The following is a 14779-nucleotide window of genomic DNA, read 5'->3' as shown; positions in this document are numbered from 1 at the left end:
TCATCCTATATACAGCATATCAGTTTTTAAGAAGTAAATCGACTTTACCACATAGAATTAAGATGATGATCTTCATACTGGAGCAAAGTGCATGTTGCCGTGATTATTGTAATTAAAGCCAGTTCCGTATTCCCGAATCTTGCATTTATTTACATCATTCATAATTATAACCACAATTTATATAAACAAATTTATTAGAATCACGGTTTTAAAGGGTAAACAGAATCAAGACATTGTGAACAAGGTAGCAAAAAAAAGAAAATGTCATCATGTATAAAAAGCAGTGGTAAAATCTATGTGTTTACTTACTTTATGTGTATTGAATTTAGCATAATGTGCTCAAAATAAAATGCCCATTGTGGTTTAGAACAAGCAAAAGTCTCGTTCAGGGAACATATGAGTGTGTTCGACACAGTATGATTTAACAAAGGCCATCACTCTGCTGCTACATACCACTGAATCCCACAAGAAATAAATAGAATGCTCGTTCTATTGTCCACGTTTGAATTCGTCTTTAAATATCCTCACATAGAAATATTTAAATGGGGAATGGGTGGGAATGTGCCACAGATTTTGGGAGAATAGGGTCTAATATTTCTTCAGTTATGAGGGCACAGCAAATTTTAGCACAACAGGTGAACACCTGAACTGGAATGTTCTTGACAAAAAAAAAGACCAAACATGTAAGCTGAAGTCATGGAATGTTGAAAAGCTTGTATTCGGTTCCTCTACAAGCTGTTTAGCTCTTGTAGTGTTTGGTCCAGGACTTGATGCATTCCGAGGTTTTCTTCTTTTGCACTGGATAGGTGTTCTGTGGTAAAGGTTTAAGCCATTAATGCAGAAAATTATACAGTGGTATAATAAAAAAAGGCAAATAATTATATGTGAAGTGACTATTTACGTAGTTCAAAGATTAAGGAAATGAGAAGAAAACAGACATTCATCATATAATAAAACTTTATTTAAATGTTATTATTACATCAGTGGCAGAACAAGGAAGAAAAGGTGTGGCACACGTAGAGGAACAATCTGAGAATACAGGAAGTGTGCATGGTCAGATTCCCATGGAAAAAGAGTAAAGCAGAATTAAATTATTGGCAGCTTTTACAAGGAAGTCATGTCATTTAGGGCATGATCTAGCTCCTCACTGATGGCCTTATATTTCAGCTTTTGGGCATACAGTTCATCTATGAGGTAGCAGGTCCCCAGGGAGGGGCGGCAAAGGAGAGGGAGGAAACCGCAACAGGAAACAAGTGACAGAAAGAGAAAGAGAGATGCAGTCAGGTCACAGGCCAGAAACGGGAAGGAACACAGAAATGCAACATGCCAGTTAAACAGAACATAAGAAGCACTATGGAAGAAAAGCTGTAACTACTTCAGTCAACTTAGAGGACAAATGTCCTCTTGGTGGAGGTTATTTGATTCAAGATTCAAGATTCAAAGAACTTTATTAATCCCAGGGGGAAATTGCTCAAATTGCATGTGCCCTTTCCTTATTTCAAAAGTAAAAACTATGTGACTATGTGACTATTTGTACGTTTTTTTTATGCATTGTACAGGTTAATCTTGGTATCAGGGACAGAAACCCCACGTCAATAGTAAAACACTATTTATAATTATGTGGTTTTACCTTCTAAGTCATCAATTGACTTTTCCAGCTTGGTGACTGTCCTCTCTGCAAACTCAGCTCGGGTTTCGGCCTGAAAGACACAGAGGTCTTAGTCTGGCAGCTGTGAATGAAAGTCTTGGCCCAAAGTCGTAAGCAGGGCATCACCTCTTTCAGTTTGTCAGTCAGCATTTTGATCTCCCCCTCGTACTTGTCCTCTTTCTCTGAGTACTGTCAAGGAATCAGAGGAATGCTGATTCAGACAAATAATCATTAGAACACACCTCATTTTAACCATCACCCTCGGTGAGCAGTGGGCAGCCATGACAGGCGGCCGGGGAGCAGTGTGTGGGGACGGTGCACCTCAGTGGCACCCTGGCGGATTGGGATTATAATGTACCTTATCGGCCTGAGCTTCCAGAGACTTAAGGTTATTCGTAACATTTTTCAGCTCCTCTTCCATGTCTCCACACTTTCTACAGACAGAACAGAACACAGACTGAAATTAGTTCACCGTTTTCATGATATGTCAAGAAAGTGCATAGTGAAGGGCAGGGGTCACTGCCTTCCTGTGGCTGTGAAGCAGAAACCGAACTCTGAATAAAGCTCAGAATAAAACGCTAAAAGCAGAGTCTGATAAGACAGTTTTAACAGAAAGAAGCCATTTGGTAATATATTTCGTTAGGAAGACGCGACAAGACCAAATCATTTTATGTGTAGAGCTATTTGTGCTTCTGGCATTGTAGACCATGGAGTTCTGAATTTTGATGCAGTGGGAGAGCATAAAACTTTTCCCTATCCCAATGCACAGAAGCATTACATAGCTGCATGATACATTCATGACATGAAAATATTACATTTTCCACTCTTTCTTACAATCTTACAGCCTTACAACTTACAGCAACTGGTTACATTGAATGTAAGACATATTTGGATGTAGCAAAAAATATATATTTTCTTGTATTTGGAACAATATATAATCGCCACAGACTGGAACCACATTCCTCAGCCAAGAAATTCAGATTGTGAAGTGAAATGTATCTTACAGCTCTGCAACCTCGGCTCTTTCCTCCGCTCTCTCCAGCTCCCCTTCCAGAATAACCAGCTTTCGCGCCACCTGAAAAAAGACAGACACGGGTCCTGAGAAATATTTATTAAAAAAAGAAAAAAAAACACAAACTAATATCCGGCTGAAACGATGGCTTTACTATTTAAAATAGTTAGAAACCTCCTCGTATTTGCGGTCGGCCTCCTCAGCAATGTGCTTGGCTTCCTTCAGCTGCATCTCCTGGATTTCCATCTTCTCCTCGTCTTTCATTGCCCGGTTCTCTATCACCTTCATACCCCTGAAAAGACAAAAGATATTTCAACATCAAGTAAAAAAAGAGCCAGCGGCATCAGACAATGTACTTCTTGCTAGAGGTTTTGGGTTGCAACTGCGTCCTTTTAAGGGAAGTTGACCTTAAAGTGTATAGTGTATATAAGTGTATATTGGAGCAGTGGTGGCCTAGCGGTTAAGGGAGCGGCCCCGTAATCAGAAGGTTCGAATCCCGATCCGCCAAGGTGCCACTGAGGTGCCACTGAGCAAAGCACCGTCCCCACACACTGCTCCCCGGGCACCTGTCATGGCTGCCCACTGCTCACTCAGGGTGATGGGTTAAATGCAGAGGACAAATTTCACTGTGTGCACCGTGTGCTGTGTATAACAATGTTTTTTTTAGTAGTTTTTTCTTTTAGGAGGACGTGAACGCTCATACACTGTGTCGTTCCTGAGATTTCCCGAATTATCAAGGCGGTCTAAATGGATGACGTCTGACCAGATGACCTTGCTTCCCAGCTCTCACCTCTCACTCTCATCAGCGGCCTTTTCCGCCTCCTCCAGTTTCTGCAGCGCTGTGGCCAGCCTCTCCTGTGCCCGATCCAGTTCCTCCTCCACCAACTGAATCCTGCGGTTCAGAGCAGCCACATCCCCCTCAGCCTGAGTGCAAAGGAAGGTCAGAGGTTAAATCTGGAAGGGGTTTGTGGAACCCTGCCAGAGGGGGCAGGGGGTAAACATAAAATTCCATGGTAGCACTCTATTAAGTAGTATACACACACACACAAATAAACAGTGACATGGGTAAAGTGTTCAGGGTGATGGGAGAACACCAGTATGGGAATGGAAATGTTGCCGTTGTGTGAAACATTGCATTACAAGTGACCAACACACTTGCAAATATGTAGATAAAATCCACTATGATTTCGTTGTGTTTTAAGTGACACTGTGAGACCCCCCTCCTCTCTGACTGAAGCTCATTCTCAGTCCACACCAAACAGGCACAGGTATCCTGTTATTTACATTTACAGCATTTACCGGATGCCCTTATCCAGAGCGACTTACAATCAGTAGTTACAGGGACAGTCCTCCCCTGGAGACACTTGGGGTTAAGGGTCTTGCTCAGGGACACAATGGTAGTACGTACGACGGGGGTCATCTGGTTCATAGACAAGGGTCTTGCTCAATAGGCCATTACCACCCCATGTTATGGTGGGTTGAGCCAGGTAAATGATGAAATGTATAACTCATTATAAAATAATGAATAATAATATGTTCATTACCATGTCCTTGGGAAAGAACAGTGTTTTTGTCAGTGTGGCAACCCTTCAGTTACGAGTCCGCTTTCATGGACGCCAGGCCACCACGCCTCCTTTGATTTTAAGTTTGTAAGACAGTCAGCTTCCATAGCTGGTTTTCAAGAGGTTGGAGTACATTTTTTATACTAATTAGTATTAAAATTACTCATTATTAAAATGTCCAAGTAATAAATATTTCCTTTAGCTTCCTGTGTTTCCCGCTTCCTTCAGCCTTCGATCATGTCAGATGAAAACAAGTTAAACTATCAAATCTGATCAAAGGAAAACCATTAACCATCCATCAAAGAAAGTAATGTAGGCGCTGCACGCTTCTTCTGGGGCTCGGTTTACATGAACATTTAGAGCATTTAGCAGACGCCCTCATCCAAAGCGCCTTACAGTCATTAGTCACAGGGACAGTCCCCCCGGGGACACTCAGGGTTCAGTGTCTTGCTCAGGGACACAGTGGTAGTAAGTGGGCCATTACAACAGCAGGGTCATTTAGTTACGAGTCTCAGAGTCACACGTTAACAAGTCATTAGTACGTATTTCACTGAGCTGGTGAATTAAACCGTTGGGTTTAACGACAGTTGGGGACAAAGCCCTTAACACCAACCGGCACTTGAGGTGACAACGCGGTCCCGGTTCTGCGAGGCATGAGGATTTCGCTGGCACAAAGACGGCGTAAAACATTATAGCATCAATTACAAGCCTTGTTAGTCAAAGCGCGAACGGATAAACACTCTGTGAAGGTCTTGCGCAAAAAGTCCTTGGCAAGCGGTTTCCAAGAGGCTCCTGTGATGAAAAACACATGGCGGACATCTGCAAGATTTTACTGTCTGAGTCTGCCTGTCCAAAGCTCGGATAGTGGACACTCGTGCATTTTTACAGTTTACGTGAAAAGACTACTGATCACCGCACGGACTACGTCACGTTGTCCTACGGTCGGGGGGAACGGGAGTGAGAAATGGTTTGTCGCCCATGGACAGAGCAGCTTTGTGAATTTAGACCAACGCCTCACATCTGCGTAACGTTCTGCCACACAATGGGCTGCCTTTTTGATTTTTTAATGATCGAAAATGTGTGTTAAGCGAGGGTTGTCTGCCCCCCCCCCCCCCCCCCCAGTCACATCCGTCAGCGTTTATCTCACTTGTGCTCCACTATCAAATGACCGAAGTGACGTTTCACATGGTCCCCGATGTGCAAAAATGCTGCGACGATGCTGCAGATTGCGAACATTTCAGCACGAAGGCACTATCTGCGAGGCTGATAGATGGTTAGGTATAAGGATTGGTTTGGAACAGACAAAGTCGACTTGGTGATCCAGGAAGTGACTAGACTGCGCTCCAGTGTCACCGCCTGTGGTTCTTGGCAGGGATCCTGGCCAAGCAGACACTGGGACCACTGGGGAGGGCGGATTCATTCATTTCTCGCTTTGTTACGAACTTTTACCACCACCCTGCATGCAGTCTACATGTGCTTAGTTAAACATTTAAACTTTTATACCGGAAAAGAGCACAACGCAAATAGACACATAGAGTTGGGAAAAAGGCATAAAGGCATAAAAAATACACTGAGAAATATAGATTTGGGTAAGAGACCTAAAAGTAGAGAAGAGAGAGAGAGACTGGGGACAGACTGGAAGAAGACAGATTTATTCGGATGAGAGACATAGGCATAGAAGTGAGAGAGAGACAGAAAGAGAGAGACTGGGGACAGACTGGAAGAAGACAGATTTATTTGGATGAGAGACATAGGCATAGAAGTGAGAGAGAGAGACTGGGGACAGACTGGAAGAAGACAGATTCATTTGGAAGAGAGATATAGGCATAGAAGTGAGAGAGAGAGTCTGGGGACAGACTGGAAGAAGACAGATTCATTTGGATGAGAGACATAGGCATAGAAGAGAGAGAGAGAGACTGGGGACAGACTGGAAGAAGACAGATTCATTTGGATGAGAGACATAGGCATAGAAGTGAGAGAGAGACTGGGGACAGACTGGAAGAAGACATATTTATTTGGATGAGAGACATAGGCATAGAAGTGAGAGAGAGAGAGAGAGAGAGAGAGAGAATGGGGACAGACTGGAAGAAGACAGATTTATTTGGATGAGAGACATAGGCAAAGAAGTGAGAGAGAGAGAGAGTGGGGACAGACTGGAAGAAGACAGATTTATTTGGATGAGAGACATAGGCATAGAAGTGAGAGAGAGACAGAAAGAGAGAGACTGGGGACAGACTGGAAGAAGACAGATTTATTTGGATGAGAGACATAGGCATAGAAGTGAGAGAGAGAGAGAGTGGGGACAGACTGGAAGAAGACAGATTTATTTGGATGAGAGACATAGGCAAAGAAGTGAGAGAGAGAGAGAGTGGGGACAGACTGGAAGAAGACAGATTTATTTGGATGAGAGACATAGGCATAGAAGTGAGAGAGAGACAGAAAGAGAGAGACTGGGGACAGACTGGAAGAAGACAGATTTATTTGGATGAGAGACATAGACATAGAAGTGAGAGCGAGGGAGATGTCTCCCAGGCTGGGGCTGCAACATATTAAAACTTATTTTTAAAAAACGCTATTGTGGCATTTTTTTTCTGCCGTATTTAACGCAATGCACGTGACGCGCGCAAATCTCGCCAAAGTCCCCAGAAGACACGGCGACGGTCCGGAAAAGCCGACAGAGCCGCGTCGTCCTCACTTTTCCCCGCAGGTCGCGCTCGTCGTCCAGCTCCCTCTGCAGCCGCTGCGCCTGCTCCTCCGCGGCGTCCGCCTGCTGCTGCAGCGCCTGGATCTTCCTCTTCACCGCGACCAGCGAGTTCGCCGACATGCTCGCCACGGCCCTTACCAAACCCCTCAAAAGACGGCGTCCTGTCCAGCGCGGCGCGGCGGTCCTCCTACAACTTAGCGTCCATTTGCGGACGAGTGTTCGTGGACGTGGACGTGGAGTGGCGCTCGGGGCTGCTGAATGAGGAAGCCTGGGAAAAAAAGGGCAGGAAAAAGGGGGAAAACATCTGGTCCAATCCTGGGAAGAAGCGAGTTTCGGATGACATCACGGCTCCTGGAGGGGGGATGGGGGATAAGGCCGCTTCACTCCCATTCGAATTCTCCGAATAATTCCCTGGATTTTGGGTGATAGTGGGTGATAGTGGCCTAGTGGGTAACACGCTCACTGTGAACCAGAAGACTCAGGTTCAAACCCCACTTACTACCATTGTGTCCCTGAGCAAGACCCTGAGTGTCTCCAGGGGGGGACTGTCCCTGTAACTGCTGATTGTAAGTCGCTCTGGATAAGGGCGTAAAATGTAATGTAAATGCATTGAAAACGTTTACACACTCATCACCACCATAGGAGATCCGCGCCTGTTTTTTTGGTCCTATATTATACTATAGAGTAGAGATCTTGAATGCAAATTATGGAGGGCCGTCAAACATTTGGAAGAATTGATACTTCACTACCACCCCATTACTGTTAAATGTCACTTAGAGGAAGCTGCTGAAGACTAAAGAACTTTCCGGAGCGTTTAAAGCGTTTGTGACCCTCCGTATCACCATGGATACTTATAGATAAACAGAAAATGAAAGGCAAACCGTGGCAAACACACTCGCCTATGAACCAGAAGACCCAGGTTCAAACCCCACTTACTACCATTGTGTCCCTGAGCAAGACACTTAACCCTAAGTTGCTCCAGGGGTCACTGTCCCTGTAACTACTGATTGTAAGTCGCTCTGGATAAAGGCGTCTGATAAATGCTATAAATGTAAATGTAAAATGCGAACACAGAAGTATCGACTGCAGTCTGCAGTGCACATCGCCACGTGTTGTGTTTTCTGATTTTTACGACCCATCAGCTATAATCATCATCATAAAACACGCGAAATGTACTTCACCGTACGTGTAACGAGGATAGCATGCACGCCGCTTCAGCGTTCGGAATTCAGTACACAAAAACCAAAGACCTTTTTTTTCTGATTTCTCGTTTTTTAAAGGCATTAGTAGATGCATCCCAGGTGTTCTTGCCTCATTGTTCCTTTTCGTAGCGTTTTTTTTTTTGGCAGAGAAGTGGCCGTCATCTAGTTGTGAGAAGCGGATGGTTGAACTGTCTGTGTTTTACGATCTGCTCGGAAGGGATCTGAGGGGCTGACCTTGGTCCGGCCGTGGGCTGCGCAGCTGGGGGTTGAACTCCCTGCTGCGCTTCTCGCAGCCATGTCAGGTCCCGTCCTAAAACGCAGGACGTTCAGCTGTCCTCATGTGCGGCAGATGAGGTGTAATGGTTTCAAATAGATCATCATGTGCTATGACTGTGCTAGGTGCTAGTAGCCTAGTGTGTAACACACTCGCCTATGAACCAGACGACCCAGGTTCAAATCCCACTTACTACCATTGTGTCCCTGAGCAAGACACTTAAGCCTAAGTTGCTCCAGGGGGGGACTGTCCCTGTAACTACTGATTGTAAGTCGCTCTGGATAAGGGCGTCTGATAAATGTAAATGTAAATGTAAATGACTGATTTTCCTCGCATAATTCACGTCCCGCCAGGTACCATTTAGGCCGCACGTCGGTGGGTCTGTTTTCTGGGGAATTCTGGAACGTCTCAGGTCGTCCCCCACCGGAAGAGAGCCCCGTGTCAGTTTCACTGGAAGTTCGAGGCCTGGCTGCGATGTTTGCTTTAGCTGCATTCCCGGGATTCCTGAGTGGCCACTGATGCACGGGAGGCCAGGATCGGCCTCAGCGTGCGGCAGCTGTCTCGGCTTCTAGCTAGCCCACATCTAACACACGTCCCTGGACACACGTCCCTGGACACATGCTGCTAACGAGAATTTAAGTACAACTTGTCTAAAAATGGAAGCAACATATTAATATACATTAAAGCGTCCAACGTTTCATGTACTTTTGTATTTTGAGATCCCACTGAGCCTATTGTGGTAGTACCAGAACCAGGTTCAAACCCGACTTACTACCGTTGTGTCCCTGAGTAAGACACTGATAGGGGCACTGTCCCCAGGTGTTCCCCTGCAGAATGATGAAACACGCTTCATGATTTTAATGATGCACAATTGCCATTTTTATGTAAAAGAGGTGTATTATTTTTGCATATTTCCTGGGATACCAATTGCAACCATGTTGGATGCATGGGGACGAAATATTTATCATGCAGCCAGTGACTTCTTTGCAAGTGTTGCCTTTACTTACTTGAGATCAACTCATCGTGTGGAACAAAATCACATAATTTTATGAGTGACGTCACCTGAGTGTGTGTCGGTTGAGGCGTACAAACCGCTGTTGGTACTCACATCTGCTGCTTTCTTCTCCGACAGCTCCAGTTTCTCCTGAACGTCTTTGAGAGACTCTGAATATTTGTCCAACTCGTCCTCGGTGCCCTTCAATTTCTTCTGCAGACCAATCAGCTCCTCGTCCAACTGGAAAAACAAACTGGATAATTATCACGTGGGACAAATAATGTCCACGAGTATTCACATAGAACACGGAACTGAATAGAATATGCTGGGATATTTCTAATATTAAATTCTGCACAGAATCTTTTCCACGTAATTCTGCATTCTTTTTTTTTTTTTTGGACATATGTGTCTTTTGATATGAAACTGTTCTCGGTGACATAGGTGACCAGAGTGGGAACACATTCGAGAGACGGTTGCATTTTTAGCTTTGGCAAACGGGAATTAGAGGCCGCCCACCCTGAATCCACGAATACATTTTGTTTACTAGGTTGGCTCGGTCTAGACGTCTTTGTAGAGACCTCCGTATACTTTTCCAGATGAACCGTAGACGCTCTGATCCAGCCCTGTAATAAAAATGTCTCCCGTCCTGTGAGCGATCATCTTTTAAAAAAAAATTTTTTTATCTGTCTCGATATTTGACTCATCAAAACCCCCGACTCCAGACCAACTATTTCAAAGCAGTGATGCCTCCATTGTGTCACCAAACTAGTGTGACAGGAAGACCTCTGTGTTTGCATCGCACAGTACGGTTAATGCACAAACGACCAAACTGTCACCATGTTCCCCCGAAAAAAGTTCTTGGGTTGGGAAAAATGGCCGCAGCCTTGATTTCTCCAAATAAGGGCACAGGGAGAGGAAGATTCAACGAGAGAGAAGCCAAAGAATGTTCCGTGCAAGTAAAGCCCAGTAATAGCGGCCTTTAACTAACTGCCGAGATCAAGGCCCTGCCTGGCATCTTCCGTTTCGGTGCTTTTCATTCTTGGTGGAGCCTCGCTGGTATGATGCGGTGGAGGCTGTTCGCTGAGGGTTCAATTATGTGACCGCTCGCTCGCTCTCATGGGCATCTCTCTCATTCCTGAGGAGCTGCGGGGGAAAGCCGGCTGCGCAGAAGCCAGAGTGGCATGCAGTGACATTTAAACCTCTTCTACGGGCATTGCGGTGGGTTTGGATGGGGTGACATGGCAGTGGCCCGTCAAAGAGAGAAGAAGGAAATGAAGCAAAGGAAATTTCTTTGTTTCCTTTCCATAGTTACAAATGTTGAGGATTTTCCATTTTTCTCCATTTGGAACCATCAAAGACATCAAAATGCACGTACATGCAGTTTAGTATTTGCTGCTATATCATGCATTCCTTTAAATCATTATTTCTTCATCCTCATCTCACCTGTTTGCACTTGTCCTCCGCTGTCTTCTTGTCGGACTCTGCTTGTTCCGCCTGGTCAATGGCGTTCTCCTTGTCCAGCTTCAGCATCTGCATCTTCTTCTTGATGGCCTCCATGTTTCTTTTTTTTGTTGAACTGTGGAATTTAACGAGAGAGAAGAAAGGCGCAGAGCGGGGAGCGTGGAGGGAGCGAGTGAGAACAGGAGGAGAGACCTCACTGCCTTTTTCCTCGTCCAACCGAGGAGTCAGGTCCACCCGGCAGAGAGGGAGGGGACAAGAGAGCGAGAAGGAGACTGACGTGCGGCGCCGCTTTCAGCCGTTTAAAACCAGGGTTACAGAGACGGTCCAGGTCCCTGGTGACCACCCCTCCCTTCCACTCCTTTTCCTTAACCCTCTGCCCTGTACAGAACAGCCCTGGAACACACCGTGCCCTGCTCCCTCCGTCTCATCCCAACCTCCTTTTTTTTAAAGCCAGGCCTGCTCCTTATTTGGATGCCTATGTCTCATTTTGAAGCGAGATGCGAAAGATGGAACGATTTCCTGACCTTGTCGTGAGGAACCGACACCATCACATTAGGAAACGAAACACTTTGGCTGAGGTCAGGCAAAAGTCAGGACCAAAAGTAACTTTAGTTTGGACCGGTAACCTCTGGGTTTGATTAAAACCTCCCTCTTTCCCTTGGATGCCCCTGCAGATCAGACACGTTTTTGGTTCAGGGCCGGCATGGAATTACATCGACATTAATTGTAATAACAGGGTTGGTAAGAGCTGGAAGAGGGTGAAAATATTTTCCCGTTCTCTTGTGGGAGAAGAGAAATGGTCCATGGAAATTCTCCGGGCCAGAGAACAGGGTTGGAAAAGCAAGCATCTCATAAATTACATCTCTGCCCCCAAAACCGGTTCAAAGTGTAATAAGTTTATTATTGTCCTCTGTTTTCAAAATTTGTTGTCAGAATTTTTTTGACAGGAGATTCGAGCTAAGACTGAAAGTGCTTGCTGATGGGCGATGAATTTGAAAAAGCTCGTCGGGTCAAGTTGTTGCTTGAACAATTAATCTGTTCACAGCTTTCCAACGAAGCAGCTGCAGAGCCTAAAAATAAAGAGCCACAGTGGAGCAGCCAGGAGCAGCACTGTGACAATTCAGTCAGCTGGCTTCCTTTCAGAAAAGCATCTAATCCAGTCACCTTTTCATATTTATTCTCTAACAGGGCGTGAACTTGTCATCATCAGTTTATGGTCATTTTGTAAGGGAAATCCTGCACAGGCTCTACTCTCTACCAGTTAGTGAAAGCACAGTGCGCGGTGACACAACGAAATTTGTCCTCTGCTTTTAACCATCACCCTTGGTGAGCAGTGGGCAGCCATGACAGGCGCCCGGGGAGCAGTGTGTGGGGACGGTGCCTTGCTGAGTGGCACCTCGGCGGATCGGGATTCGAACCGGCACCCTTCTGATTACGGGGCTGCTTCCTTAACCTCTAGGCCATCTCATGTTAAGGTTTCTAGGTTTGTATGCTGGAGATTTTTTAAAGAATAAAAAATATGTTGTGGTTGAGAGTGCTATTAGGAGTTTTCATGCAGGGAAACTATATTTGCAACATACATTCAACCAAAGATTGACATGAAAGATATTTAGAGCACGTCTGCTCTGTGTACCGATAAACATGTCCTTATCTGACACGTCGCCTCTTGTGAATTACAGCCTTTAAATGTGTGACTGTCACCAGTTGGGATTTGAGGCACAGAAGCGGTGGCGTGGGACATCCTGGGACTCCCCGGATCGTTCCACGGTGGGAGGGATGGAAGCCAGAACGTGAGTAAGCGGTTGTAGCAGAAGGTCGCAGGCGTTGGGCGGAAAACGGTCAATACCGGGAGCAGAAGAAACATCAGAGACTTGGAGGACCGGCGTGTCGGAGGAGGAGGCAGGGCTCGTCGGTCGTCGGGATTAGAACAAGGACAGGTAGGGCATTCCAAACAGGCAGTCAGCTTGAGGTATGATCAGTCAGAAAGAACGGTTCACAACAACATGATGTGTGATCGCCGATGAGTTCCCAGGGTCCTGGGGTCTCTGTAGGGTGTTTTCACTCAATGTTGACCTTTCTGCCTCTTCTGTCGCCATGTCGTGCGCTCCCCTGGGGTTGTAGCGTTGTGGCCATGGCTGTGACAGTGACTTAAAACAAGTACTTTAAGTCTTGACCGGACCTGTCTAGACTTTGCCTTCAGGAGTGGTAGGTTTGTGGAGTCACAAATTCACAATCACTACCTTTTAAAATCATTTTTTTTTACCAGTAGAGGCCATTAAACATGACAAAAAATGGGATAATTTCACTCTTTCCAAAAGAACAGGACAGGAATTTAACATTCTGTGAATTTCCTCTCCTCCGTATTTACCTTCTACAGAGTTCACTGCACAACACATGACATCACGTGGCACACGTCACACGTGGCACACCGACACGGTGTCAGCATTTGTAGCACGCTGGCTTTCGAACTGCAGTCCAAAGGTCAGAGGTGACAAAGGGCTTCCCCGATCCCGAGTGAATGTGCCAGCGGAGGCAGGGGGTTCTGCACAATGAGACAGTTAATGACTCAGGTGAGACTAGGTGTCAGGAGACATTGTTAGAATTAGAAAGTGACTGAAATGTGGTTTGTGCTGTTATTGCAGGACTGAGGTGCTGGGAGGAGTCTGCAGAATGCAAAATACTTTTTGGGAAAAATGCTAGGCTCACAGTGGTTTTCAGTTTGTGGTTGAAAACACATATTAATGAAAAAATAGTTTTCCAGGAAACCACTCTGCATTCTGGACAGAGTAAGCGGATTTCCAGATTTTGTTCAGGAATGGGCCCAGAAGATGCTTGCAGTGACGAAACGCTTTCAGTGGTCTTTATTATAAAATGTCTGTTAGCTTATTTCACGATCGGCACCTCAAGATCAGATGTAAAAATGCTGTGTTAAAGTTGCGACGTGCGGTTTTCAGATCTGCCACGGGCCTCGTCTCCTCATGAAAACGGATGAGTGGAGAAAGAACGCGAAAGAAAGAGAAACTGTACAAGGCAGCAAAGCAAGAGCAACAACCCACGAGACACAGAGACCAAGTGAGGCAGACAGCGGAAAAAAAGAAAGAAGGAGAGCGAGAGCGAGGAAAAAAGGGAGGAAGAGGGCGTGAGAAGGGAGTCGCCACACTCGCAGGAACACTGACGGGGCAATCAGATCCCTCCCATAGGAAACGCTGCTCCACTCCTGAGCTCCATTTATGGTAAAAAACTCCCCAAAAAGCGGCATGGCTGCCGTGGGAATAGTGCTGAGATAAAATTCAGTCTGCTCATGTGCACGGCGCCACAGAACACTGACCTAACCAAAATGCACATGCCACATGTCCACAAACCACATGCCACAGCACATACGTTTATTAAGCAACAAGAATGGATTGCATGGATTTACTGACATAAATGACCTCCTGCTCTTGTCTTTGGCACAGACGCATAGTTAAAATGACACTAATCTGTTTATTCAGTGAATGGTCCTGTAATCGCTCAGTCCTCAATTAAACACTGTAATGCACGAAGCAGGGAAAGCGACTTTCCGTCTTTTTTAATGCCACCCGGTCCAAACACAACTGCCAAGACGGGCAACGAAAGCAGGAAGACTGACGGCACTGCACACAGCTGCTTTTTTTTGACACGTGAACGAAATATACCAGGCACTAAGGCCAGGGAAGGGAGGGCTGGAAGTGGTGATGGTGCAGAGGGAACAGGCGAGTTGCACAGCGGATGTAAACTGTTCACTCCTCTTTCTATCAGTCTCTTTTTCTCCACGCGGTCTCTCTCACCGCTGCTGGGGGCATAAATATGAAACGTTTCCTCTCATATGTTTTCCAAGTGCTGCACAGTCCCAACTGAATCAAAAACATAAGCCAAGAACACCTGGTTTCTCCATATGGCACCA

The 14779-nt window shown here is 45.7% G+C and overlaps 1 protein-coding gene and 1 long non-coding RNA gene across 5 annotated transcripts; one reads left to right on the top strand and one right to left on the bottom strand.

Moving 5' to 3' along the window:
- Window positions 1-176: 176 nt before the first annotated feature.
- tpm4b (tropomyosin 4b) lies at window positions 177-11194 on the bottom strand. Of its 4 annotated transcripts, none has more exons than XM_028977893.1 (9): window positions 10840-11178; window positions 9511-9636; window positions 3451-3584; window positions 2835-2952; window positions 2653-2723; window positions 2007-2082; window positions 1775-1837; window positions 1631-1700; window positions 177-811 (listed from the first exon to the last, which is right to left on the bottom strand). In XM_028977893.1, the coding sequence occupies exons 1-9, from the start codon at window positions 10951-10953 to the stop codon at window positions 729-731; spliced, it is 855 nt and encodes a 284-aa protein (XP_028833726.1). In that variant the 5' UTR covers window positions 10954-11178; the 3' UTR covers window positions 177-728. The 4 variants fall into 4 exon arrangements, with proteins under 4 accessions (XP_028833726.1, XP_028833727.1, XP_028833728.1 ...); XM_028977895.1 differs by lacking the exon at window positions 177-811 and adding an exon at window positions 940-1187 and having other exon boundaries at window positions 10840-11194; XM_028977894.1 differs by lacking the exons at window positions 9511-9636; window positions 10840-11178 and adding an exon at window positions 6918-7461.
- A 1031-nt stretch (window positions 11195-12225) lies between these two features.
- LOC114787516 (uncharacterized) lies at window positions 12226-13048 on the top strand. The gene is made up of 3 exons (XR_003749414.1): window positions 12226-12340; window positions 12537-12794; window positions 12979-13048. It is a non-coding gene; the product is annotated as an uncharacterized LOC114787516 (long non-coding RNA).
- Window positions 13049-14779: the final 1731 nt, after the last annotated feature.

Source organism: Denticeps clupeoides, chromosome 4 (genome assembly GCF_900700375.1).
Source record: "Denticeps clupeoides chromosome 4, fDenClu1.1, whole genome shotgun sequence".
Classification (NCBI taxonomy): domain Eukaryota; kingdom Metazoa; phylum Chordata; class Actinopteri; order Clupeiformes; family Denticipitidae; genus Denticeps; species Denticeps clupeoides.
The sequence above is the reverse complement of the archived record's forward strand: the minus strand, read 5'-3'. Positions and strand labels throughout refer to the sequence as shown.

Bases quoted from the DNA above. Each gene is read 5' to 3' on its own strand.
- tpm4b (XM_028977895.1), bottom strand. From the start codon at position 10,953: ATGGAGGCCATCAAGAAGAAGATGCAGATGCTGAAGCTGGACAAGGAG. The intron at 9,637-10,839 runs GTGAGATGAGGA...TTGTTTTTCCAG, and splicing joins CGGAGGACAAGTGCAAACAG to TTGGACGAGGAGCTGATTGG. The intron at 1,838-2,006 runs GTACATTATAAT...ATTCCTTGACAG, and splicing joins TGGAAGCTCAGGCCGATAAG to TACTCAGAGAAAGAGGACAA.